Source organism: Piliocolobus tephrosceles, chromosome 19 (assembly GCF_002776525.5).
Source record: "Piliocolobus tephrosceles isolate RC106 chromosome 19, ASM277652v3, whole genome shotgun sequence".
NCBI lineage: Eukaryota > Metazoa > Chordata > Mammalia > Primates > Cercopithecidae > Piliocolobus > Piliocolobus tephrosceles.
The window spans coordinates 50,301,374-50,328,875 of record NC_045452.1 but is presented as its reverse complement, the minus strand read 5'-3'; the positions used below and the strand labels follow the sequence as shown (position 1 = coordinate 50,328,875).

General features: G+C 37.5%; 1 protein-coding gene across 1 annotated transcript in view; it reads right to left on the bottom strand.

Moving 5' to 3' along the window:
* Positions 1 to 27,502, bottom strand: part of LTN1 (listerin E3 ubiquitin protein ligase 1) — a 68,532-nt gene that overhangs the window by 24,498 nt on the left and 16,532 nt on the right. Inside the window, exons 7-18 of the mRNA XM_023190095.2 lie at positions 20,539 to 20,712; positions 19,770 to 19,960; positions 18,397 to 18,532; positions 15,289 to 16,098; positions 14,782 to 14,823; positions 9,461 to 9,650; positions 8,096 to 8,335; positions 7,140 to 7,293; positions 6,085 to 6,229; positions 5,513 to 5,699; positions 1,986 to 2,145; positions 931 to 1,035 (exon numbers count right to left, since the gene is read on the bottom strand). Of these exons, the coding sequence (XP_023045863.2) occupies positions 931 to 1,035; positions 1,986 to 2,145; positions 5,513 to 5,699; positions 6,085 to 6,229; positions 7,140 to 7,293; positions 8,096 to 8,335; positions 9,461 to 9,650; positions 14,782 to 14,823; positions 15,289 to 16,098; positions 18,397 to 18,532; positions 19,770 to 19,960; positions 20,539 to 20,712 (2,534 nt within the window). The remainder of the gene's footprint in view (positions 1 to 930; positions 1,036 to 1,985; positions 2,146 to 5,512; positions 5,700 to 6,084; positions 6,230 to 7,139; positions 7,294 to 8,095; positions 8,336 to 9,460; positions 9,651 to 14,781; positions 14,824 to 15,288; positions 16,099 to 18,396; positions 18,533 to 19,769; positions 19,961 to 20,538; positions 20,713 to 27,502) is intronic.

Genomic DNA, 27,502 nt, shown 5'->3' with positions numbered 1-27,502 from the left:
GATCAAAATTTAATTTAGAATTCTACTATGCCCACACAGGTATCTATCATTTCAGAATTCTTCTTGGTAAATCAGTAAATTCAGAGTGCCTCTTGGTAAATCTCAGCTAAGTATTAATTTGAATGCTGAGCTTTACCAGCACACCAAAACCCACAATCTACCTCTTTGTCTGAAGAACAGAACACATTTGTTACATTTCTAGAACATACTTCAATAGAATGATGTTATTTAAGAGAAGAGTAACTTTCCCTGTCATTTCCATACAGCAAATAAAGTGATGGAAAAAGAGTATTAGGAAAGGGCAAAAGAAAATATTTCTTTCTATCAGAAAGATTTCTGGGGAAAAGAAAACAAGTTCATGAAATGCTGTTGGCTTAAAAAAAAAAAAAAAAAAGTACTGTATAAAATTCTACAACAAAAGGCCATGGAGTTAAAACTACTTACTTTAAAAAAAAGGTGTGGGCCAGACATGGTGGCTCACACCTGTAATTCCACACCTTTGGGAGGCTGAGGCAGCAGGACTGCTTAAGCCCAGGAGTTCGAGACCAGCCTGGGCAACATGGCGAGACCCCATCCCTACAAAATTACAAAATTAGCCATGTGTGTTGGTGCCCACCTGTGGTCCCAGTTACTCAGGAGGGTGTGGTGGGAGGATCACTTGACCACAGAAGGTTGAGGCTACAGTGAGCCATGTTCGCACCACTGAACTCCAGCCTGGGCAACAGAGTGAGATCCTGTCTCAAAAAATAAATAAATAAATAAAAAGGTATGTCCCTAACCTAAAACAATTTAATTTGCCTTGAAGTCTTTAATTTCGTCATTTCCTAAACCTATTTTCTTGATTTCACTAGAGATTATTCATTAATTAGGGGCTGCCAAAGTGACCATTTACAGTAAATTACAAAGTAAAAACATTTTAAATAAGAATACCTTTCTTTTCTCTTATAATGTGGTTTTACTTCATCAGATGAAATGCTTCGGGAAAGGATCAACTTAGCAATAATAAGAGACCACAGTGTGCCATGTTCTCTGGACCTAAAAAAAGAAAGAAAAAAGTTATATTCAATTTTGAAAGTGTACTGAATAAAATGTTTAAACACTGGCTAGCTGGATTCCTTTTACAGAATTAAATAAGGCACCTTGTGATGGCATCAATTCACCTAAGATTTTGCACCCAAGCAACTGCCAGTAATTATCCAAAGAACTGGGAGTTTAGGCTTTCAACACTCCTTCACAGTTGGTATCGAGCTCTCATCCCTAGGAAACTCCACAGTCTCTTCAGTCCCAATAGGGGAGATGATCTTAGAGATTAGGCTTGAAAACCAGAGGCTGCAGCTGGGAAAAAGACATCTCCCAGAGGACACCTAGGCTGGCTTAAGTTGAACAATCAAAGAGGTTCTTTGGTTCTGAGGAAAGTTGTGAGTGTCAACTAAGAAGAATGGGATTGGAAAGGAAGCCTGGGTCCTCTGACACAGCAAAGCATTCTCAAAATACTATCGGCAAGTGATAAACTCTTAAAGCAGTTCAACATAGTAATTTCAAAAAGCTAAACATCTTACTACTATAACTTCTACAAGGACTGTTTTCATACCTGCCTTCCTAATCTAGGGGAGAGGGCTTTGTGGTCATAACATTAAGACACATCTATAACAACATGTAAGATAAAGGATGAATCTGAGAGAACTGGGAGGATGAGTCACAGATAAATCAAAACAACTTCTACAAGCTTCTACTTCTTTTTTGTCATCTGATCCCTGAATGTATTTATGGATTTAATAAGACATGTAGAATACAAATATCTTCCCCTGAGAAGGTTAAATCAAGTATTTAGAATTCATACAGTATTTATCATTAAGAATAGGAATTATTTAGATCAATCCTCTGACTGAAACATTAGCATGAAGTAGGGTTACCTCTTATAGAAGGCAAAGCCGTAAAGAAGTAGCATAGTCATTTCAAAAACAGAAATTGAAAGAGATTCTTACCTGTTAAATAACTGCTGCAAAAGGCCAGAAGTATTACCAAGTACACGTAAGTGATCATACGTAATATTCACTTTTTGAAGCATTTCACAAAATCCAGTTAGAAAAATAGGTGGGTTATCTAATTCTTCACACCACTGCAGTGAATAAAGCAGTTCCGCAACTAAGAGAAGAGACAGCACCAAATTATCAAAAGTACTTTGTGAACAAGCCCTTCAATTATTTTCACTTCTCTGCCTTGTTTTCTACCACTGTTGTGCCCACTCATCTCAAAACACCTATGAACTGATTTTCAGATCTGCTTTGACATGTTCAAGGATAATGAAAACTGAGAATATTTGTCTGATACAAAATATCACCCTTTTCCCAAATTTTACTTGGTCCTTTTTCTAATTACTTAAGAATGTGACAAGAACCTAAGTTACTAGAGATACTGAAAGAATCTTCCTACCATTTTGGCACAATTGGTAAAAAGTTCCAGATAGGAAAAACAACTAAGGGACCCAAGACCTGAGGTGAGAAGTCCATGGCAAATGGGAGAGATGGGAGACAGTATGATACAGTAAAAGGACATGGGGCCTTGGCGACAGATTGGGGTGGATTCAAATCTGTGTCTCTCTCTCAAGCTATATCATAGTTATCAATAAGGATACTACAAACTAACTCACAGGACTGCAGTGAGAATTAAATGGACAAGTATCTATCATGAAGCCTGGCATCTCATAGGTTTCTAATACACAGTCACAACTCCCTTTTATAAAGCCATGTATAGATTTTGGAGTGAGAAGCGTTGCGACCTGGTTCAAAATCTAATCCTACACTTAACAGCTAAGCAACTCTAATCAAGACATGGTAACATAAACAACGATAATATCTGACCAATGAGCTCGATAAAATTAAAGAAATAATATTGCGTTTGTAATTAGTAACACAAAAAATTATTACTCTACTTACTAGTTTTGGGTTTGCCCAGATTTACTCTGTGAGCAATGTAAACTACAGGCTTATTTCCTTTCCCTTAACTGAATGTGAAGCTGGCTGCCCAAAAGAGGTGTTTCAACTTTCTTCCACAGAGCATATATTCCCCCTTCTAGTAACTGTGTTACAGCTGAGGGCTTACTAACAAGACTGATACAGGGTTTCTGCAAATCCTCTACCTTTAATACCATCTTGTAAAAGTCACACCACCACCTATAATTATAAACCATTTATTGAAACAGGGAAATTTGCTGAGGCCCTAAGTCCTCTTAGGGTTCAACATTTGAACGTCCACTTGCCAGAAAAAAAAATTAGAGTGTGATGAAATATAAAAGTATTCAAAACCACTGGAATCAAAACAGCATGGTATCTGTATAAAAACAGACAGACACAGACCAATGGAACAGAACTAGAGAACCCAGAAATACATCCACATATTTGCAGCCAACTGACAAAGTCTTCAACAAAAATGCCAAGAACATATATTGGGGAAAGGACATCCTCTTCAAGAAATCGTGCTAGGAAAACTGAATATTCATATGTAGAAAAGTGAAAATAGACCTCTCTCTCTCACCATCTAAAAAGAGCAACTCAAAATGGATTAAAGACTTAAACATAAGAACTGAAACTATATAAAACAACTAGAAAGCATCAAGGAACGCTACAGGACATTGGTCTAGGCAAATATTTTTATGGCTAAGACTTCAAAAGCGAAGGCAACAAAAATAGGCAAACAGGACTATATTAAACTAAAAGCTTTCTGCACAGCAAAAGAAACAATCAACAAAGTGAAGAGACAATCTGTAGAATGGGAGAAAATATTTGCAAACTATTCATCCAACAAGGGGCTAACATACAGAATATGTAAGGAATTCAAACAACTCAACAACAAGAAAGGAAAAAAAAAAAATCCCATGCTCAATATTAGTAATCGTCAGGGAAATGGTAATCAAAACCCCAGTTAGAATGGCTATTGTCAAAAAGGTAAGAAATAAGCTGGGCATGGTGGCACTGCCTGTAATCACAGCACTGTGGGAGGCTGAGGCAAGAGTATTGCTTGAGCCCAGGATAAAGACCAGTCTGGGAACATAGTAACACCCCATCTCTAAAAAAAAAAAAAAAAGAAAGAAAGAACATAACAAATGTTGGCAAGAATGAAGAGAAATAGGAACTTATATACTGTTGGTAGGAATGCAAATTAGTACAGCCATTTTGGAAAACGATATGGAAGTGTCTCGAAAAACTAAAAATAGAACTATCATACAATCCAGCAATCCCACTGAGTATTTAGAAAACCGGTATATCTGCACCCCCATATTTACTGCAGCACTATTCACAATAGCTGAGAGAGATGAAATCAACCTAAGTGTCCATCAATGAATGAATGGATACATAAAATGTAGTACATATACACAATGGAATACTATTCAGCCATTAAAAAAAGAATGAGGCCAGGCACGGTGGCTCACTTCTATAATCCCAGCACTTTGGGAGGCTGAGACAGGCAGATCACAGGTCAGGAGTTCGAGACCAGCCTGGCCAACATAGTGAAACCCTGTCTCTACTAAAAATATAAAAATTAGCCAGGCATGGTGGCGTGCACCTGTAGTCCCATCTACTTGGGAAGCTGAGGCAGGAGAATCACTTGAACCTGGGAGGCGGGGGTTGTGGCGAGCCGAGATCACGCCACTGCACTCCAGCTTGGGCAACAGAGCAAGACTCTGTCTCAAAAAAAAAAAAAAAAGAATGAAATCCTGTCATTTGCAGCAACACAGATGAAACTGGACATCATCATGCTAAATGAAATAAACCACACATGGAAAGATAAACATCGCATGTTCTTATTTGTATATGGGAGCTAAAAAAAAAGTGCATCTCATGAAGACAGAGTAGTAAAATAGACTGATGGTTACCCTGAGAAGGGTCAAGGAGAGCAGGGGATGAAGAGAGGTGGGTACCAAAATACAGTTAGAGAGAAGATAAAAGACCTAGTATTCAATAACACAGTAGGATGACCATAGTTAACAATGATTTATATTTCAAAATAACTAGAAGATTTGAAATATTCTCAACACAAAGAAATGATAAATGTTTGAGGTGATGAATATCCTACTTAGCCTGATTTGATCACTACACATTCTATGTATGTATCAAAATATCACATGTAACCCAAAATATGTACAATTATCATGTATCAATTTTTTTTAATCAACAGAAAATTGTGAATCCTTGAAAAACACCAAAGCCTCACCCATTTTCTTTAGGGTATGTGTCACAGGATCTTTTTATATTGATGTCATGACAGTCTGAGTAGCTAACACCAAATTATGATCCACAGTTAACAAGATTATAGCAAGGTTCCAATATATTTGTATCTAATTTGCAATTTAATATTCATCACTTAAGTAACTTCAAGGTTCTCATCATTAAAATAGGAAAAAGGAAGCTGAAGATTCTTGAATTAAAGATTTAAATTGCAGTATAATCAAGATTATTTCAAGATTATATTTATTCATGAATTATGTTATATGTAAATGCTCATATATACTTACTTATTTTCTCAAGCTCATTATTTTCTAAGACTATTTCCTTTCTCAGTGCAATTAAGACCATTTTGCTCAATAATGCTGAAGTACACAAATGGCTGGGAAGTGTCTTTATGTCCTGTTCCTTAAAATCTGTTTTGAAACATTCATAATTCAAACTCAATCTTCCCTCTAAAAGAGGTCTATGTAACCACTGTGAAAAGAGTACATTATATACAAAATTATTTATTACCTAAGCAATTAAGACTGAACAAAAATGAAGTTGTGAGAATATTTATTACCAAAACCACAGAAACCTAGAAGTTTGTTTTCTATTACAGGAAATTATCAACATGTGTATTTCTTTAAGACTCCTTAAGTACAGAACTAGGTCTTAAGTCTTTGTACCACGGCCACTGCCACTGTCAAATGGTGTCTTGCAAAAAGCAAACATCCAGTATATGAGTGTACAAAGACATCAAAGCAAAGCAAAATATTCATTTTATTTATGTTTTTCTTCCCCAAAATAAAAAAATGTTCAAGCTTGCATGAAATCCAAACTTCAGAATGAGATACGTACTCTTCAATTTCAAAAATACCTGCATAGGAAGAGACTGCCTCATCTTTTCCCATTCACTGTCATTCGGCATTACACTTCCAATATAAACTCCCAGAAGATAAGAATCTTCACTCTCTAGAAGTGTATTTAGCAAATCATCAACAGCAGACAAGAGGACTTGGAGACTAAAAATAATGCAAAAAACTTAACTGTTGTAGTTATGCTATGACTAGTTTGAATACCCCAGTACATATTAAATACCCTATAATAGCTTACCTGAACAAAAAGAAATGATGAAAATAAAAAGAGGTAAGTGATGCTTCCCCACCGACAACACACCAACATAACACAGTCAAACTGGGGAGGTAATCCAATATTTATCATCTGAAATCCAGTGTTGCTTCCTATCTATCTCAGAATGAAGAGGACCTGACCTATTTCAGACCAGGTATTTCAGAAATATAGCTACCTTATGAAATTCAGCATTATTTTACCTAACCCCAATATCCTCTAAATGCATTCTCTCTTCTCCTTTATTATATGGATGTAGGTATGAGATGTAAAATATACTTGCAATTCAACACCTTAAAACAGTACCTACCTGTCCCCCAAAAATAAATAACCAAGGACAATCAGTACATGTGGTGACCATGAGAAGCTACAGTGCACACCAGCCTATGACAAAGGACTGTATTACCATCACTTTACTGTCTATAAGTTATGAGTCCAACAGGTATGTTATAGTAAATTATCCTTCAATTAATTGGCAGTTTAAATGGATGGTCATTGAAACAAAATGGTTTTGGAAAAATTTGTTTGGATCTTTTCTTAGAGTCCCATAGATTTGTTACCTAACAAGTCATTTTTCATTTTTCTTTTTTTTAAGAGATGGCATCTCACTATGTTGCTCAGGCTGGTCTCGAACTCCTGGAGGGCTCAACTGATCCTCCCACCTCAGCCTACTGAGTAGCTGGGATTATAGGTGCAAGCCCTACAAGTCATTTTTCATAGGCATTCACACTGATCATGGAATCTTATTTAAGGACACTGACCAAATATAAAAAAGACACTGAAACCAAGTTCAAAAAAGGTTACCTGTTGATATCCAAAGATGAAGCCTGAACTTGGTTCTTTAGCCACATAGCAGACAAATGTAGGAAGGTACTGTCTTTATATGAACTGTCAGTTTGATGAACCAATAAATTTACACCGGAGAGCCAAGTATTTTTCAGTTTACAGATAAGAAAATCTAAAATCAAGATGTCAACAGGAATTTGTAATCTCACTGAATTAACTCTAATCAGCACGAAATGTTTGAAACAACTCTACAGATCTGAGATTTTTTTAAATATCATTTTAAAAAGAAAAATTTTAAATTGCCATTCAAAATTCAATTGCCAAACAAAGCAACTGTGTCATAAACATGCAATCATACAAGCTAGCTTGTATCATATAAATGTAAAATGGTAAGATATTTAAAGTTACATTTTTTATGCTTGAACTTATTTACAAGAATTGTCATTTTGGAGACATTTAAAAAAAAATTATTACACCTTTTCCAAATACAGAAGTTAGTATTTAAGACAGGGTTGGCAGACAATGATGGGCAGAAAAAAAGAGAGAGAGAAAGAGGAAGGAAGAAGGAAAGAAAAAAAGAAACAATGAAGGGTTGGAGGAGAGCTCTCTGTAGATGGTATTGTTGTATGTTCCTTTCACAAATAAGTCTGAATTAGCATATAAGGCAAGAATATAGTCCTTAAAAGGAACATGCCAGAATTGCTGAATGGACTAAGACTCTACCTAATCAATTATGGCTCATTCCAAATTTCTTTGAATATCAAATGAGATCTTTAGAAATAATATCTACTACATCTTTAACTTGGTTTCTAAAGCTGAAAGTGTTTAAGACTGGAGACATGTAGCCCTTTACTCAAAATGCTTTCAACTTTCAAACACATTATGATTCAATTAATAAAACCTGGGCACTTACACTCACTATGAAGGTCAGAGCCGGAGATTCCCAACAAAACATTTGAGCAGTAGGCTATTACCTGGCAAATGTGTTTTTTCTTTGCTCTGAGCACATAACTGAAAGAGAGTTAATAATAAATCTTCAGATGATGGCATTAGCAAGCATCCTTTCGCTGAGCTGAAATAGTTATAGGCCACATCACAGATAAAAGACACTGATGAGTCACTATTTTCAGCTTCTGATGATTCCTTTGTTTTGAATAAAGTTTCATGAAGTTTAATAATAATTCTTTCAACGTATACATCTCCAATCAAGTAACCTAGAGAAAAAAGGTTCAATCAGACAAAAAAAAAAAAAATTAACGTGTATTTTTAAATATCTTACTTTGGATTAATAATTCTATGGGTCTTTCCTGGATTTTAAAATGGTGTTTATGTATTAGACAAAATTTATCAACAAATCAACACATTCTCTCACACATAAAGGCCCTCAGATAAAAAAGGCAGTTTTAAATTAAGTAGAAAACAGAAACAGTTTACACAGGGTAAGCAACTTTGCTACACTGAAAACTCTTTAAGTCATGAGTCAACTTTATATGAGGTTTTTTTTTTTTTTTTTTGAGACAGAGTCTCGCTCTGTCGCCCAGGCTGGAGTGCAGTGACCAGATCTCAGCTCACTGCAACCTCCGCCTCCCGGGTTTACGCTATTCTCCTGCCTCAGCCTCCTGAATAGCTGGGACTACAGGCGCCCGCCACCTCGCCTGGCTAGTTTTTGGTATTTTTTAGTAGAGACGGGGTTTCACCGTGTTAGCCAGGATGGTCTCGATCTCCTGACTTCGTGATCCGCCCATCTCGGCCTCCCAAAGTGCTGGGATTACAGGCTTGAGCCACCACGCCCAGCCTATGTGAGTTTAAAAAAAAAAAAAAAACCTTTATGATACAGAACTAAAAATATTAAATATCTTCCAAGTCATGGTATGAAGATTAATAAACAATTAGGGTGCTTACAATATTAAGATACGTAAATGAGCTGGGTGCAGCAGCTCACGCCTGTAATCCCAGCACTTTGGGAGGCTGAGGCAGGCAGATCACCTGAGGTCAGGAGTTCGAGACCAGCCTGGTCAACACAGCAAAACCCCGTCTCTACTAAAAATACAAAATTTAGCCAGGTATGGTGGCATGCACCTGTAGTCCCAACTACTTGGGAAGCTGAGGCACAAGAATCACTTGAACCCAGATGTTGTAAGCCAAGATCACACCACTGCACTCCAGCCTAGATGACAAAGGGAGACTCAGTCTCAAAAAAAAAAAAAAAGAAAGAAAAAAAAAACTTTTTTGAATGAGTAAGTCCTGTTATTTTCAACCAATAACATGTAAGCTGAGCCCCATGGAATCCCCCACAAAGCTGAAATGGATTATCCCCTATTAGAAAACAAAAGTCCTACCATTTTTAACATGTTGGGATAATACCAAGCTTAGAAGAGTCCATCTTTCTGAGAAGTAAGATTCTGAAGATACCCTGGATTCCAAGTCCTTATTACAAAGACAATCTGCCAAGTTGACCAATTTCTCACCAAGGATATCGCCTTTTAGCCAAGGAGTTACTAAAGCATGTTTATCTGAACTAGAACATGCCTAAAACCATAAAATCAAAGCAAAGATTAACAGCAAGATCAAATACTCTTTGTCCAAAATATTACTTGTACCATATTACTCTCCCTTCGTTATGATGGCTCCAATTCTATCCCCCCTCCTCCTCCTCCTGAAGTTCTAGGAAGAATGGTATCCTTCCTGTTCCCCACTAGGCCTGGATGATGTCCACTTCCATGCTTTGCTCATGCTACCTTCCCAGCCATAAATATTCCCCCCCCACACACTTTTTTTTTTACTTAAAATCCCATCCATTCTTTGAAAATCAGTACAAATCCCACCTACTTTATGGAGTCTCCCCATCCACTCCAGCCCACAATGATCACTGCTTTTCTCTGAATTTCTAAAGCACTTACTGGATTGTATAATTATTTAAATGTTTCGTCTGTGTGTATCTTGTCTTTCCAATGAGATTGTAAGTTCCTTGAGAGTAGAGACTGTCTTAAACTTCTTTGATACCTGCTATCAACACTGTAGATATGTTCAATGAATAATGAATAAACTTTGAAGATAGATTTATAAATGCTCTATAAATTTTTGTTCATTAATTTTGCTAAAATTAAAGAACAATTAATGTATAATAATGGTAAATAACTTCAATATGAACAATGGGATTTATTTCCCCAAATTCTCTGATAGAGTTACTACGGCCAGATATCTGACAGCAACTTGTTTATTTTCATGAGGTGGGGAAGCAAGAAAAAAAAAAGTGTAAATCCACCCCTAAAGCATGCTGATCCATGTTCCCAGAGCTGCTTTTGCTTTAAGGGCTGAGAAGAAAGGAATTTGCAACTTGGTTCATTTCAAAGCAATCTGGAAGAAAAAAAAAAAAAATCCAAGTGCAGATTGGGTAGTGCTTGGAAAACCTGATCCTTTTATTTAAAAATTGTAGGTAACCAGAGCTTATATTTTAGTCCAAGCTTTATCACTAACTAGCCTACAACCTTGGACAAATCTTTTAATCAACGTGGGCCTATCTCCTAATTTGAAAGTTGGAAAGATTAACTAAGAAAATCTCTAAGGTCCTTTTATGGTTCCAAAACTCAAATCTGTTTTTTAATTGATTGTTTTTTTAAAAGATGACTTTAAGACCAGCCTGAGCAACCAACACGGTGAAATCTTGTCTCTACTAAAAATTCAAAAATTAGCTGGGCATGGTGGCAGGTGCCTATAATCCCAGCTACTCGGGAGGCTGAGGCAGGAGAATCGCTTGAACCTGGGAGGCAGAGGCTGCAGTGAGCCGAGACCATGCAATTGTACTCCAGCCTGCTGGGCAACAGAGCAAGACTCTGTCTCAAAAAAGATGATTTTAAGACTCTGCTCATAAAGTATTAAGGTTCCATAAAACAAGAAAAACTACTTTAGAATTTAGATGGCTGTGATACCTGCTTTCCCAGTGTAGTTTGCCAAGTAAAACCAATCTATTCTGCAGAATCCTGGCAAACAAAATAAACTTCTGAATAAAATGCCTCTCAAGTTAGCAAGATAAAAAGTTCAACACAATGTATAGGCATACCTCGTTTTATTGGGCTTATATTTATTGTGTTTTGTAAATGCTGCAATTTTAAAACTGGAAGATTTGTGGCAACCCTGCATTGAGCAAGTTTATTAGCACCATTTAACAACAATATATGCTCATTTTGTGTCTCTGTGTCATATTTTGGTAATTCGCACAATATTTCAAACTTTTCATTATATTTGTTACAGTGATCTGCAATCAGTGACTTCTGATGTTACGATTGTAATGTTTAGGGGTGCCACAAACCACTGCCATGTAAGAGGGCAAACTTAATTAACAAATATTGTGTGTGTGTTCTGACTGCCCCACTGACTGACCGTTCCCTAGTCTCTCTTCTCTGTCCTTGGGCCTCCCTATTCCCTTAGACACGACAATGCTGAAATTGGGCCAATTAATAACACTACAATGGCCTCTAAATGTTCAAGTGGAAAGAAGAGCCACACATCTCTCACTTGAAATCAAAAGCTGGAAATGATGAAGCTTAGCAAGGACGGCACGTTGCAAGCCAAGAGAGGTGGAAAGCTGGCCTCTTGTGCCAAACAGCCAAGTTGTGAATGCAAAGGAAAAGTTATTGAAGGAAATTAAAAGTGCCACTCCTGTGAGCCCAAGAGTAACAGAAAGTCACACAGACTTACTGCTGATATGGACAAAGTTTTAGTGGTCCAGACAGAAGATCAAACAAGCCACAACATTCTCTTAAGCCAAAACCTAATCCAGAGCAAGGCCCTAATTCTCTTTAATTCTATGAAGGCTGAGAGGTGAGAAAGCTGCAAAAGAAAAGTCTGATGCTAGCTAAGGGTGGTTCATGAGGTTTAAAGGAAGAAACCATCTCCACAATACAAAAGTACAAGGTGAAGCAGCAAGTGCTGATGTAGAAGCTGCAGCATGTTATACGGAAGATCTAGCCAAGATCAGTAATGAAGGTGGCTACACTTAACAGATTTTCAGTGGAGGTAAAACAGTCACATATTAGAAGAACATGCCATCTAGGACTCTCATAGCTAGCAAAAAGTCAATGCCTGGCTTCCAAGTTTCAAAGAATAGGCTGACTCTTGTTAGGGGCTAATACAGCTGGTAACTTTAAGTTGAAGCCAATGCTCACTTCTCATTTTAAAAATCCTAAGGCTCTTAAGCTTATGCTAAATCTACTTTGCCTGTGCTCTATAAGTGGAATAACAAGGACTAAATTACAGCACATGTTTATAGTGTGGTTGATTGAATATCTTAAGCCCACTGTGGGGAAAAATGAAGGAAAAAAAGAAAAAAAAAATCCTTTCAAACTATTACTGCTCATTGACAATGCACCTGGTTAACCCAAGACCTCTGATGGAAATGTACAAGGAAATTAATGTTGTTTTCACTCCTGCTAACACAACATCCATTCTGCAGCCCATGCATCAAAGAGTAATTTTAACTTTCAAGTCTTATTAATAAGAAATACATTTCATTAAGCTATAGCAGCCATAGACAGTGATTCCTCTGATGGATCTGGGCAAAGTCCACTAAAAACCTTCTGGAAAAAACTCACCATTTTAGATGTCATTAAGACATTCATGAACCATGGGAAAGGCTAAAAGAGCAACATTAATAGGAGTTGAGAAGTTGATTCCAACCCTCATGGATGACTATGGGAGGTTCAAGACTTTAGGAAGTAACTGCAGATGTGGAGGAAAGAGGCAAAGAACTAGAATGAAACATGAAGCCTGAAGGTGTGACTGAAATGCTATAATCTCATAATAAAATGTGGATGGATGAGGAGTTCCTTCTTACAGATAAGAAAGTGGTTTCTTGACGTGGAATCTACTCCTGGTGAAAAGGCATGAACATCGTTGACATGACCACAAAGGACTTAGAATATTACATAAACTTAGATAATACAGCAGTGGCAGGGTTTGAAAGGATTGACTCCAATTCTGAAAGAAGTTCTTCTTTGGGTAAAATGCTATCAAACAGCATCATATGCTTCAGAGAAATCTTTCATGAAACGAAGAGTCAATCAATGCAGTAAACTGCACTGTTGTCCTTATTTTAAGAAATTGCCACAGCCACTCCAGCCTTCAGATACCACCACCCTGGTCAGTCAGCAGCCATGAACATCGAGGCAAGACTCTCCATCAGCAAAATGATTACAACTCGCTGAAGGCTTAGATGATCATTAGCACTGTTTAGCAATAAAGTAATTTTAAATTAAGATATGTACATTGGCTTTCAGATATAATGTTACTGCACACCTAATAGACTATAGTGTACACATAACTTTTATATGCACTGGCAATCCAAAATATTTGTGTAACTTGCTTTATTGCTGTGGTCTGGAACTGAACTTACGATGTCTCTGAGATATGCCAGTATGAACATATCTAATGAAAGCTGCCTAGCTGTAAGGAGATGAGGAGGCTAGTGAGTCATGGAAGCGCAGGCAGCAAACACTGGCTAGGAACTTCCAATCACTGCTCAGGAAGAGGATATTCTTCCACACAGATGTGAGTATTTGCACTTCATGGCAGGTACATTCCTAAGTTGGAAATGGATACATTAGTCTACTCTTATCAAATTATTTACACCCCCTGCTCTGATTCAAGGCTTATCAAGGAGCTTTCTGATAATTTAGCTCTTCATGTAACTTGGCTACAGGGAAAGAAGGCACTAGATAAACTAAGGCAAATAGTGTGCCTGATAAGTCATATTCCTCATTGAAAAATAATAAATATTCTGTATTTATTTTGTAAAAATAAAACCATGGGGAAAATGGGGAGTTACTGTTTAATGGATACAGGGTTTCAGTTTTGTAAGACGAATTAAGTTATGGAAACTGCACAACAATATAAATATACGTGATGCTACTGAACTGTACATTTAGAAATGGTTAACGTGGTAAATTTCAAGCTATGTGTTTTTTTACTACAATTTAAAAAATAGAAAAAAACTTGCAAATTGGAGTTAGCTATGAAAACAGAAAAATAATTTGAAAATGCTTTAAAAAGGAGTACGAATTTTAGGTAGCTAGTCATAACATCTCTACAGTTGGAAAAGTATTAGTTATAACATTTACATCCTCATTAGGAAAGAATACTTAAGCCATTTTGAAAACCTGTAAATGGTTTGTGTTCCTTCATTTATTTTCATTATTCTTACCACTAATTTTCTTAGTGGCAATCATACAAAGACTGGAAGATTTTTATTTACCTACATAGTGTTCCAGACTAGAGAAAACTTAATTTTCTCATGTGTTCTAGCCAAAGCTAGAACCACCAATCCATTTCTACAGTAGAAAAAGTAACTAGGATAAGAGCAGAAAGTTGTAGCTTTAATTAAAAGATAATAAAATGTTTAAATCTGCCTTTGTTACCTTCTAGGAAAGAAACACTGGATTTTCCAGAGCCTGTTCATTTTTCCCTAGTATTACTAACCAGAAAAATAATACTACAGGAAAGGAAAAGAACACATATCTTCCCACATTATAGGAAGAAAGTTACAATAACGAGGAAGTTCTCTAACACAGAACCTGACTATCTGACCATATTTATTGTGTGAATAGGACTATGGTTATAATATTTCTATTCCCATGAGTACAAAAAAAAAAAATCCCTAAGATACCTTTTCAATAATCTTAAGAAGAGAATTCCATTTCAGGTCCACCTGAAAAAAGAAAAAAAGTTAGAAACAATCTGCTAGAACAACTTTTTGTTTGAGATGGGGTTTTGCTCTTTTGCCCAGGCTAGTCTAGAACTCCTGGGCTCAAGCCAATTGTCTCACCTCAACCTCCTGAGTAGCTGGGACTACAGGCATGCACCAACATGCCCAGCTAAAACTTTTAAAAAGTAAATGAAGTACCCATGAAACCAATACAAAACTAAAATGTTCTTATCCACCCTTTTAAATGTATAGATTAAAAGAATTCACCTTTTAATTACAAGTATTTGTCATCCTCATACTGCTGAACATCTACCCAGCAGCCTTAGATATTTCCCAAATCATGATCAAGAATATACTGCTTGTCCTAAAATTGACACTCACAGTGAAGAAACAACCAGAAAACAATACGCAGGCTCATTCTACTCATCTATTATTAAAATAGTTTGAAAAGATATACAACAGGAATACCTTGGTTAGATCATCCAAGACTTTTTTTCTTTCCATATCATTGTCACAGCACCGGAGAGCACTGTACAAAATGTCCACCAGGAAACCAAAATCCTTCCTTTGATCTTCATTTAGCCAGCCTATCAGTTTCTGGTATAAAAACTGCACCGCAGGATTTTTTTGTGCAAGCTTGGCTATTTCAAGAGGTTTGGCTTGGACAATACTCTGGTTTTCATCACCAAGTAGCATTGTAAATACTCGGCTTGAAGAAAAGGAGTCAAGCAGAGTAGAAAGAAACCTTAGATGTTGCTCTGACTTTTGTTCATTGACATAATTAATACTTATATCTGCGAGTTTACAGACTAAGTCTTCCAAAGGTTTTTTCCTTAGCGGAGACAAAAAGCCTGAAGAATTATGAGTGAGAGAAGGTTCAGTTGTTAATTCCCAGCCTTCAGTGTTCTCTCCTTCTGAAGATACACATTTTTCATTCTCCTTATTGCTTTCAGGTATCTCATCAGCAAATCTAACCTTACCATTTTTTTTTTTATTTGACTTCAATGAGCTATTCGGCTTCTGAAGCACCTGTAATAGGTTAGATACACCCAAAACGGACTCAACATCAGCTTCTGGCTCATTGATTTTCGCGACACAAATCTCTGACAGTCTTTCCCAGAAATGTATCAGTACGTTCTCCAAGTTGTGAGCTGTTTTTTCATCTTTTTCCGTGTCTGCTTTGGCTTCCCAGGAACTTAGAGTTTCCGCTAAATGGTTAAATAGCTGCCCATGTTGCAACCCTGGGTCTTTGAGAACTGCATCAATAAAAGGGATCAACTGAAAGAAAAGGTATAATATCATAAAATATATATTTGGTCTTCAACCCCATCTCCTGACATACAACTCTAAAATCCTTGGAATCTCCAAAGTGATATCACTTTGTAAGCTAATGGGTTGACTGATGGCTGGCAGCACCTATATAGCAGGATGGGGGTTGATCACCAGAAAGACCAAGGCAGGATTAAAGGACTAGAACTTTCAATACCTCCCCAACCTCCAGGGATACAAGGGCAGCTAAAGGTTAAGCTGATCACCAGTGGCAATTACTTAATCATTCATGTCTAGTAATGAAGCCTCCATAAAAACGCAAGAAAGACAGCATTCAGGGAGCTTCCAGATAGCTGAACTTGTAGAGGTTCCTGAAGGGTAGCGCACCCAGGGAGGGTGTGGAAGTTCTTCGCCCCTTCCCGTATCTCACCCTGTGCATTTCTTCATCCATATCCTTTGTAATATCATTTATAATGAACTGGTAAATTGTTTCTCTGAGTTCTGTGAGCCAGTCTAGCAAATTAAGCAAACCCCAGGAGGCGGTCATGGGATCCCCAATTAAGATGTATAGCTGGTTGGTCAGAAGCTCACGTAAAACAGCCCGGGGCTTGCGATTGACATCAGAAGTGGGGAGCGGTCTTGTGGGACTGAGTCCTAAGCCAGTGAGATCTGACACTATCTCCAGGTAGATAGTCAGAATTGAATTGAAGGACACACAGCTGGTGTCTGCTGCAGAACTGACTGCTTGCTGGGTGGGGAGAAATCCCCACATATTTGGTCACAGAAGTCTTCTGTGTTGATTACTATGGTGTGAGAGTAGAGGAAAAACTGTGTTTTTTCCACTCATAGAAGGTAAAAAATAGAGAAGTTCAATTTTCAAGAGAAATAAAATTTAAACAAAGTATTTGTAAAACACTATAAAATTTCATATTTAATAACTGAAAAACATAAATTTTCCCCTAGAACTCTGAAAAAGTTAACCTGAAGATGTCTTTCATATCATAAAAGAGCTGAATGATTTCACCTCAATTATTCCTTTTTCATGATAAAACTGACTGGGATTCTTGGTCATTAACAATCTAGTTTTCTTTGCATCTTCTGGACTTAAGTGTTTTGCTTTTCTGCCTTAACTACAGGCAAATCTAAGATGTGAGACTATAAGCCAATATGAAAGATACCTAGAACCCACAGAGTGTGGTATCCTATTTCCTAAATTACAAAAATAAGGGTAGTTAGAGAAATCCTAGGATCTGGGCTTCTATAATCTCATTAATCTCCTACTGTAAAGAACCATATTCCATAACCTTCTCTCATCTCTGGTTCTAAAAACCAAGCCAAACTTTCACAAAGCATAATTTGAGTATTTTAGAATTAACAAGAAGATTGCTTCATGATTTATGTAAACTTACTACAAAAGATCATAAATAGCATCTTCAAAATTCTGCTTTGCATTACATCTTTTTTTTTTTTGAGATGGAGTTTCGCTTGTTGCCCAGACTAGAGTGCAATGGCACAATTTTGGCTCACTGCAACCTCCGCCTCCCAGGTTCAAGCAATTATCCAACCTCCTGAGTAGCTGGGATTACAGGCATGCACCACCACACCTGGCTAATTTTGTATTTTTAGTAGAGATGGGGTTTCTCCATGTTGGTCAGGCTGGTCTTGAAGCCCCAACCTCAGGTGATCCACCCACCTTGGCCTCCCGAAGTGCTGGGATTACAGGCATGATCCACGACACCCAGGCTGCATTACATCTTTCTAAAACAGGATTTTTACAGGCTGGGCACAGTGGCTCACACCTGTAATTCCAGCACTTTGTGAGGCCGAGGCGGGTGGATCACCTGAGGTCAGTAGTTCTCGACCAGTCTGACTAACATAATGAAATGCCGTCTCTACTAAAAATACAAAAATTAGCTGGGTGTGGTGGCGGGTACCTGTAATCCCAGCTACTTGGGAGGCTGGAGCAGGAGAATCGCTTAAACCCAGGAGGCAGAGGTTGCAGTGAGCCGAGATCATGCCACTGTACTCCAGCCTGGGCAACAAAGAGCTAAACTCCATCTCAAAAAAAAAAAAAACACATGGTTTCTGCATCCAGACACTGATTAGTTTCTTAGGTATTATACTATGCTAGCAACTGAGAGTATGGAATTTTAACTTCTCTGGTCAGAAATACACATTACTCAATTGGTAAATTATAAAAATAAAATTTTTACAAAGAAGGCTTATTACTGAAAATGGCAACAAGACACAATGAGGTTGATCCTATATAATCAGTATGCAAAGACACTGACGACTTTTACTAGATACCTGATCATTGATGAGCATCTGTTCAATTTCTTCCTCACCTAAGTTTTGCTGCATTATAAAACGTAAGCATTCAAAAAAAGCAGATATTACTGCCAAGGACTCTGAAGAGCTGGTTTTAGTTCTCTCTGTTGACAGCCTAAGAAATAATTAATAACTGGATTACTCTTTCGTGAAGGAGAAATAAGAACTCAGAATTATCAAAATAAAGACCTCAAAAAGGCATCATGACAGAAGAAACATTTTTTAAAGCAGTTTCTTAAACTACAAATTAAATACCAATGAAAATACATATAGCCCAATGAGAATATGAACTTAAAAAACTTTGGGCCGGGTGCGGTGGCTCAAGCCTGTAATCCCAGCACTTTGGGAGGCCGAGACGGGCGGATCACGAGGTCAGAAGATCGAGACCATCCTGGCTAACATGGTGAAACCCCGTCTCTACTAAAAAATACAAAAAACTAGCCGGGCGAGGTGGCAGACGCCTGTGGTCCCAGCTACTCGGGAGGCTGAGGCAGGAGAATGGCACAAACCCGGGAGGCAGAGCTTGCAGTGAGCTGAGATCCGGCCACTGCACTCCAGCCTGGGCGACAGAGCGAGACTCCATCTCAAAAAAAAATAAAATAAAATAAAATAAAAACTTTGAAAAAGTTTTGCAAAAAATTATCAGTAAAAAATAAGAGAATATTTCCTTTTACTTCTTTTTTTTTTTTTAGAAATAGGGTCTTACTATCTTGACCAGACTGGTCGTGAATTCCTGGCCTCAAGCAATCCTCCTCCTCCCACTTCGGCTTGTGCTAGCACCACGCCCAGCCGAGATATTAATTTTCTATTCAAAGAAACAATCCACCTGCAAATTCAAGATAACTTATTAACCAAATAAAGATAATAGTGTAGAAAAAAAATTTGTAATCATTAATAAAATCATGTATCTTCTAAGTTCAACAAATGTACTGAAATGGTTTTTTTAGGTGTGAATTTAAACATCTATAGTAGTTAAATTTGTGGAAGTTTTAAAAATTTCACTGGCTAATTTTCTGCATTTAGGCATTTGTATTTATCAATATAAAAAATAAAAAATGGCTACATGTCTCCATGGTGCAGTTGGTTAGCACATTCTGCTGTTAAAAGAATGGCTAATTTGAAAAATAGCCTAGTTGACCTATTTCTAACTAGGAGCTTTACCATATAACTTTCTGCTGTGTGCTACTACTGCAGTCTTGAACGTACTCAAGAAAAAATACCAACTGTAATTCTCTGAAAACTTTAAAAGTATTTAATGAATAGTAAAACAACTTGGAGAAATTTAAGAAAGAAAATAATGAATACAAAACCAGGAAAATCTGTTTTAAAAATCAAAAATTTAAATTTCTTACCCAGCAACGAGAGACGTGAGGAAATTTTTGAAAAAATCCAACTGTGGATTTGTGATGGACTGAGGGAGCTTGCTGATGAATGGCAGAAGGTAAGGATATATGACAGTAGCTAGACCCCGACCACCTTCACGAATCACAGTTGATAGCTTGGGAAACACACTCTTTTTTGCATTTACATGAAGCCAACAGTCCTAACCAAAGAAAAGATTATAGTAGTAATTAGACATTATAAACATACTTTTCTCAATTAAAAGAAAAAACATACAGGCTCTCAAAAAGAAAAACCCAGTATTTTACCTAAAAAAAGCTAAAATCTCTCACCACCATTAAAACCTAAAACTGAAATTATAAATGTATTACATATCATGATCATATATTTGACAAGCATACAAGACAGTATTGATTAGAAACAATTATTTAACTTCTATTTCTATATAAGCTGCTTTCTAAAAGGGACAATTATATTTCAATCTTAATTATATTTCATTCTAAATATAAAATTCAGATATGGTGACTGCACTAGGCCACATAAGGTTTAAAGAAATAATACTGGCTAAACAAAATAAAATAAAAACTCTATGCCATTTTTAGTCACTTTAAGATTTATGCCAAGTTTAGATTATTTTATTTCCAAGAAAGCATTTTCCCAATAAGTTTTACATATTCTTATCTCATAGGTTCTCGGTCATATGATACCCAAGGGTTCTAAAATGCAACTAAAAGACAAGTAAGTATTCCTCAGTGTACTAAATGTGCCTCTCTTACATACCTCAATAGTTGTAAGTGTATAGAGTACAGCTTCCCAGAGAGCTGGGCAGACAATTGGGTCACTGTCATCAATGCTAAGTAGAACCGATGGGCTCACTTTGGATGCTTCCTCTTTCATCAGCTGTGGAATGCGCTGGCACAATGCAGAAACTAACTCAAAATAAGCTGAACGAATCTAAAAGAAAGCAAAGCTGAATTAAATTAAAACCTAGTAAAACTTGATAAGATTTTCAATTTATAGTAATAGATTATTCACACTAACCCTCCCATTAAGAAAACTAAAATAGCTAGAAAAAATACTTTTTAAAATCTTAGAGTATGAAATGGCTGAAAAGGCGTAAGGAATTACCAAGGCAAAAGTGAAGGCTGAAAGAATTAATTCAACTCTCTCTTTCTTTGACTGAAGCAAACACAAATCCTCTTTAGTAGCAGAAGCCTTCATTTGGGGCCTCCATTATAGCCAAACAAACAGAAAATAAGACACCATGAGCCACAATCAGGAGAAATAAAAGATCTGAGACTTTAAATCTTAGAATGATCAGTCACAAATTTTATAATACGATGCTTATTACATTTAAAGGAACAAAAGTTTTTTAAAACTTGTAGGAAAAAGGATCCTGGAAAAAACAGAGATCTGAAAAAGATCAAGCACAATTACTAAACTAAAAATAATTAAAATTTAAAGCTCAACTCATAATTTAAGAACAGTGCAATGGTCTGAATGTCTCCCTCCAAAATTAATATGTTGAAACTTAATCACCAGTGTGGTAGTATTAAGAAGCGAGGACTTTAGGAGATGATTAGGTCTTGAGAGCACTACCCTCATGAATAGGATCAGAATGCCCTTATAAAAGGGTATGAGAGACCATGTTTACTCCTTCTGCCATGTGAGGACACAGCAAAAAGCAGCCATCTTTGAAACAGAGAAAGCAACCCTCACCAGACACTGAATCTGCTGGCACCTTGATCTTGAAATGTCCAGCCTATAGAACCGTGAGAAATAAATTTTTATTATTTACAAATTACTCAGTCTAAGGTACAGTTCATCCCTTAGTACCTGCAGGGGATTGGTTCAAGGACACCCCACCCTCCCACCCCCACACACATGCCAAATTCCCAGGAATTATATAAAATGTCCCTGACATCAAATGGTGTAATACAGTCGACCCTCCGTATCCACGGGTTCCTCATCTACAGTTGATTGAATCCACATATGCAGAACCTGCAGATATGGAGGACTGACTGTATTTTGTTAAAGTAGCCTGAATGGACTAAGGCAGCTGGAGGTTAGATACAAATAAGAGAGAATAAGTGAACTAGAAGACTGAGCAAAAGAAATTATCCACAAAGCAGCATGGAGAGACAAAAAAACGAAAAACAACAAAGAAAACATAACAGACATAGAGGATACAGTGAGGTTTAATATCTATTTAATCAGAATCCCAAAACAAGAGAAGAATGAAGCAAAGGAAATACCTAGAGATGATAGCTGAGAATTTTACAGAGCCAATGAAATATACCAAGTCAAAGATTCAAAAAGCCCAACAAATCCCAAGCAGGATACATAAAGGAAATCCACACAAAGACACATTATGGTGCAAATGGAAAAACACAAGGAGAAAAACTTAAAAGTAGCCCAAGAGGAAAGATAAACTACCTTCAAAAGAAGGACAATAAGACTGATAGTTAATTTTGACAGCAATAATTTAATCAGAAGACATGGAATGGTATCTTCAACACAAAAATAACTACCAACATACAATCCTGTACTCAGCAAATATGTCTTTCAAGAATGAGGGTGAAGGCCAGGCATGGTGGCTCATGTCTATAATCCCAGAACTTTGGGAGGCTGAGGTGGGCAGATCACTTGAGGCCAGGAGTTCAAGACCGGGCTGACCAACATAGCAAAACCCCATCTCTACTAAAAATACAAAAATTAGCCAGGCATGGTGGCACATGCTTGTAATCCCAGGATTTGGGAGGCTGAGGCACAAAAAGTACTTGAATCTGGAAGGCGGAGGTTGCAATGAGCCAAGATTGTACCACTGCACTCCAGCCTGGGTGACAAAGCGAGACTCCGTCTCAAAAAAAAAAGAATGAGGGCGAAATAAAAACACCTTCTGACACAAAGCAACAAATACATAGGCAAATCTAAACAAAGATTGAGAGTATAATATTTTGTGAGATTTAAAAATACACACATATTTAACCCTACAAAATATTTTATGTATATTTTATATAAAATATTACCAAATCAAAGTTAGCAAAGTATTTTCAAAGATATGACATTTAAAAAGGCAGCAAACTTCTAGGTATGCTGAAAAACTTTGATCATAAAACATCAGAAAAATCAATAAAATTTTGCTTTGCTTTGAAATCAAGCACTCATTCATGAAAGAAACAAAAACCATAAGGACTGAGCAGACTGTAAAACATTATTCTAGAATGCAAAAGACCTAAGATAACCAAAAGAATTTTGAAAAAGAACAAAGTTGGAAGTTTTTAACACAGTATAAAACATTAATAATCAAGTGCATGGTATTGGGTGTAAGGATAGACATACAGATCAATGGAGCAGAACAGAGTCTAAAACTAAAGTTGTACAATATACAGTCAAGTGAATTCTGACAAGGGTGTCAGAGTAAGGATGGGATAGTCTTTCACCAACTGACTACTACATAACCAAAAACTTAATTTTGACTCTCACCTTCAGTTTATATGTAAAAAGTAACTCTAAATCCACTACACAGAGCTAACCTATAACACTTCTAAAATAAAACATAGAAAATCTTTGCAAACTTAGGCAAAGATTTCTTAGATAAGACATCAATCTAGTAACTGGCCATTCAAATAATAAAAATAAAAAATAAGACATCGAAAGCACAACCATAAAAATAAAAATGATCAATTAAACTTCATCAAAATCAAAACATCTACTCTTCAAAAACATGAATGAAATTAAAAGGCAAGCCACATACTGGAAGAAACCATTCATCCTACTTTTATCTGACAAATACTTCTACTCAAGATAAATACGGCACACTTGCAACTCAAAAATAACCAAACTGCAATTTTAAAATGGACCAAAAAATATGAATGAGTAAGAGCCCAATATATCAATCCTCCTAAAAGGAGGCTCTGTGGATAAAACACACACAAAAAAACAACTACCTGAGGGCTCTGGAGACTGAAATACAGATGCATTTTAGAAGAGAATCAAACTGGGAGTAAGCGATACATGTAGATTGAGATCCCAGTTTTGGCAGCCTTGCCCACATGTGGATGTGGTCACCATCACAAAGGCACAGGACCAGCTACAACTTCAGTTGAAAGACTGACATCTTTCTGGCCAGAGGAACTAGAAGAACCAGGAAAGAAGGCCAGGATAACATGGGACGATGCAGGAAAGTGATGGGGGACTCTACAAAGGAGAGGACCACAGAAGGGAACCTCTATATTCTGTATTTTAACAGCCTAAATCTACAGTTTATCTCTGAACTATGCATATGCACTCCACCATGCCCAGCTAATTTTTAAATATTTTTTAGAGATATGAGTCTAACTATGTTGCACAGGCTGGTCTTGAACTCCTGGCCTCAAGTAAACTAGAAGCAGCTTAAAGCTAAAACAAGAAGTGAACTGAGAGGTAAGCCATTTCCCACCACAGGCATAATGGTTTGGAATGGGTCTAATCAAGTTAACTGCCTGCTAACAAAAACAATAGCCTTTGGATAAATATAAAATAACCCAGTCTCCAAAACATAACATTCACAATGTCCAGTATACAATCTTAAATTACTCAACATACCAAGAACCAGAAAAATGTGGTCTCATCACAAGGGATAAGACAGTTAACTGATGTCAACCCCAAGAAGACCCAGATGTTATCAGACATGGATTTTAAAAACCTATTAAAACTATACTCAATAAAGTAAAGGAAAATATGATGAGGATCAATGGGGAAAACATAGACAATTTCATCTAAGAAACAGAAAATATAAAAAACCAAGTAGAAGTTCTAGGAATAAAAAATATATGAAATAAAAAATAAGCAAAAGATTAGAACAGACACCTCCAAAAAGAAGATATACAATTGGCCCATAAACACATTAAAAGATGTTCAACATCATTAGTCATCGGGGAAATGCAAAGTAAAACCACAATGAGAAACCTCTATTCCAGAGGTCAGTAAACGTCTTCTATAAAGAGACAGAAATATATTAGGGTTTGCAGGCCATGTCGTCACTGTTGCAACTACTTACCTCTGCTTTGTAGAAGTAAACGAGCCATAGATAATACATAAAACTATTTACAAAAATAGATGTTTCCCTCCTGTCCATGGGGATAGGGATGAAAAAAACAAAAACAGATATGCCAGATTTGACAGACGAGCTACTACAATCCCTGATCTCATACCCAGGAGAATGACCTAAACTAAAACGGCTGACAATATGAAACATGAGGATATGGAGCAACTAAAAATCTCACACACTGCTGGTAAGAGTACTACAACTTTAGAAAACATCTTGGTAGCTTCCTATAAAGATATACTTACCATATGACATATCAATTCCCCTCCTTACTCAAGAAAGATAAAAACATATGTTCACATGAAAACTATATGAAACTAAATAATAAAATGGACTGATATATGCAACAACATGAATGAATCTTAAAACATGACACTAAGCAAAAAGAAGCTAGATAGACAGTAATGTCTAGCTCCATTTATATGAAAGCATAGAAAAGATAAATCTAATCTGTAGTGATGGGAGGCAAATCAATGACTGCCTGGGATAAAGGCAGAGGATGACTTGGATGGACAAAAAGAGCGCTTTTTGGGTAAAAAAAAGTTCTATTTCTTTATTGTAGTAGTTATATGGGTATATATACATGTAGATGGGTGTATACATCGGTCAAAACTTAACTGTAAAAACGGCTGCATTTTATAGGATTGTGTGCAAATTATACTTCAATAAAGTTGATTTTTTTAGAATTATTGTAGGATATTTTTAAGTACCCAAATAAATTGAGAGGCTGGGTATGGTGGCTCACATCTGTATTCCCAGCACTATGGGAGGCCAAGGCTGGTGGATCATTTGAGGTCAGGAGTTCAAGATCAGTTTGGTCAAGACAGTGAGACCCTGTCTCTACTAAAAGTACAAAAATTAGCCGGGCATGGTGGCACGTGCTTGTAATTCCAGCTACTTGGGAGGCTGAGGCAGGAGAATCACTTGAACCCAGGAGGCAGAGGTTGCAGTAAGCCAAGATCACACCATGGCACTCCAGCATAGGCAACATAGTGAGACTGTCTCAAAAAAAAATAAAAAAATAAAAATTGAAAGAGATGAGAAGTTCATGGATAGAAACACTCAATAACATAAAGAAAGCAAGTCTGTCCAGATTGGTCTATAAATTGAGCACAACTCCAATTAAAAATCTAGTTAGACTATTTAAAGAAATTCAATAAATGTACTGGAATTTGTTTTGTTAAGACAGGATCTCACTCTATTGCCTAGGCTGGAGTGCAGTGGCAGCGCAATCAAAGCTCACTGCAGCCTCAATCTCCCAGGCCCAAGTGATCCTCCCCACCACAACTTCCCAAGTACTTAGGACTACTAGCACTCCCCACTGTGCCCAGCTAATTTTTTTACATTTTTTAGATGGGGTCTATGTTGTGCAGGTTGGTCTCAAACTCCTGGCCTCAAGTCATCCTCCCACCTTGGCCTCCCAAAGGTCTGGAATTACGGCATGAGCCACCACGTCCAGCCCAAATTTACTGAAAATTTTATGAAAGAATAAAGTTCTGGCCGGGCACAGTGGCTCTTACATGTAATTCCAGCACTTTGGGAGGTCGAGGCAGGTGGATCACCTGAGGTCAGGAGTTTGCGACCAGCCTGGCCAACATGGCAAAACTCTGTCTTTACTAAAAATACAAAAATTAGCTGGGCGTGGTGGCGGGTGCCTGTAATCCCAGCTACTCGAGAGGCTGAGGCAGGAGAATCGCTTGAACCCAGGAGGCGGAGGTTGCAGTGAGCTGAGATCGTGCCACTGCATTCCAGCCTGGGCAACAAAGTGAGACTCCATCTCAAAAAAAAAGAAGAACACAACCCAAAAAATGTGACTAACTTGGGCAGGTATTAGGACATATCACAAGACCAAGCGCAGTGGCTCACGCCTGTAATCCCATTTGGGAGGCTGAGGTGGGCAGATCACCTGAGGTCAGGAGTTCGAGACCAACCTGACCAACATGGTGAAACTCCATTTCTAATAAAAATACAAAAATGATCTAGGCATGGTGACAGGTGCTTCTAATCCCAGCTACTTGGGAGGCTAAGGCAGGAGAATGACTTGAACCTGGGAGGAGGAGGTTCCAGTGAGTCAAGATTTTGCCACTATACTCCAGCCTGACTAACCGAGTGAAACTCCATCTCAAGAAAACAGCCTGGCCAACAGGCCAAAACCCGTCTCTACTAAAAATACAAAAATTAGTCAGGCGAGGTGGCGGGCACCTATAATCCCAGCTACTTGGGAGGCTGAGGCAGGAGAATGGCTTGAACCTGGGAGGCAGAGGTTGCAGTGAGCTGAGATCATGCTACTGCACTCCAGCCTGGGTGACAGAGTAAGACTCTGTCTCAAAAAAAAAAAAAAAAGACATATCATAATATCATACTGACAGTGGCACCAGTATAAGCAGAAACAGAGATCAATGCATAAGAACACAGTTTAGGCCGGGCGCGGTGGCTCAAGCCTGTAATCCCAGCACTTTGGGAGGCTGAGACGGGCGGATCACGAGGTCAGGAGATCAAGACCATCCTGGCTAACACGGTGAAACCCCGTCTCTACTAAAAAAAATACAAAAAACTAGCCGGGCGAGGTGGCGGGCGCCTGTAGTCCCAGGTACTTGGGAGGCTGAGGCAGGAGAATGGCCTAAACCAGGGAGGCGGAGCTTGCAGTGAGCTGAG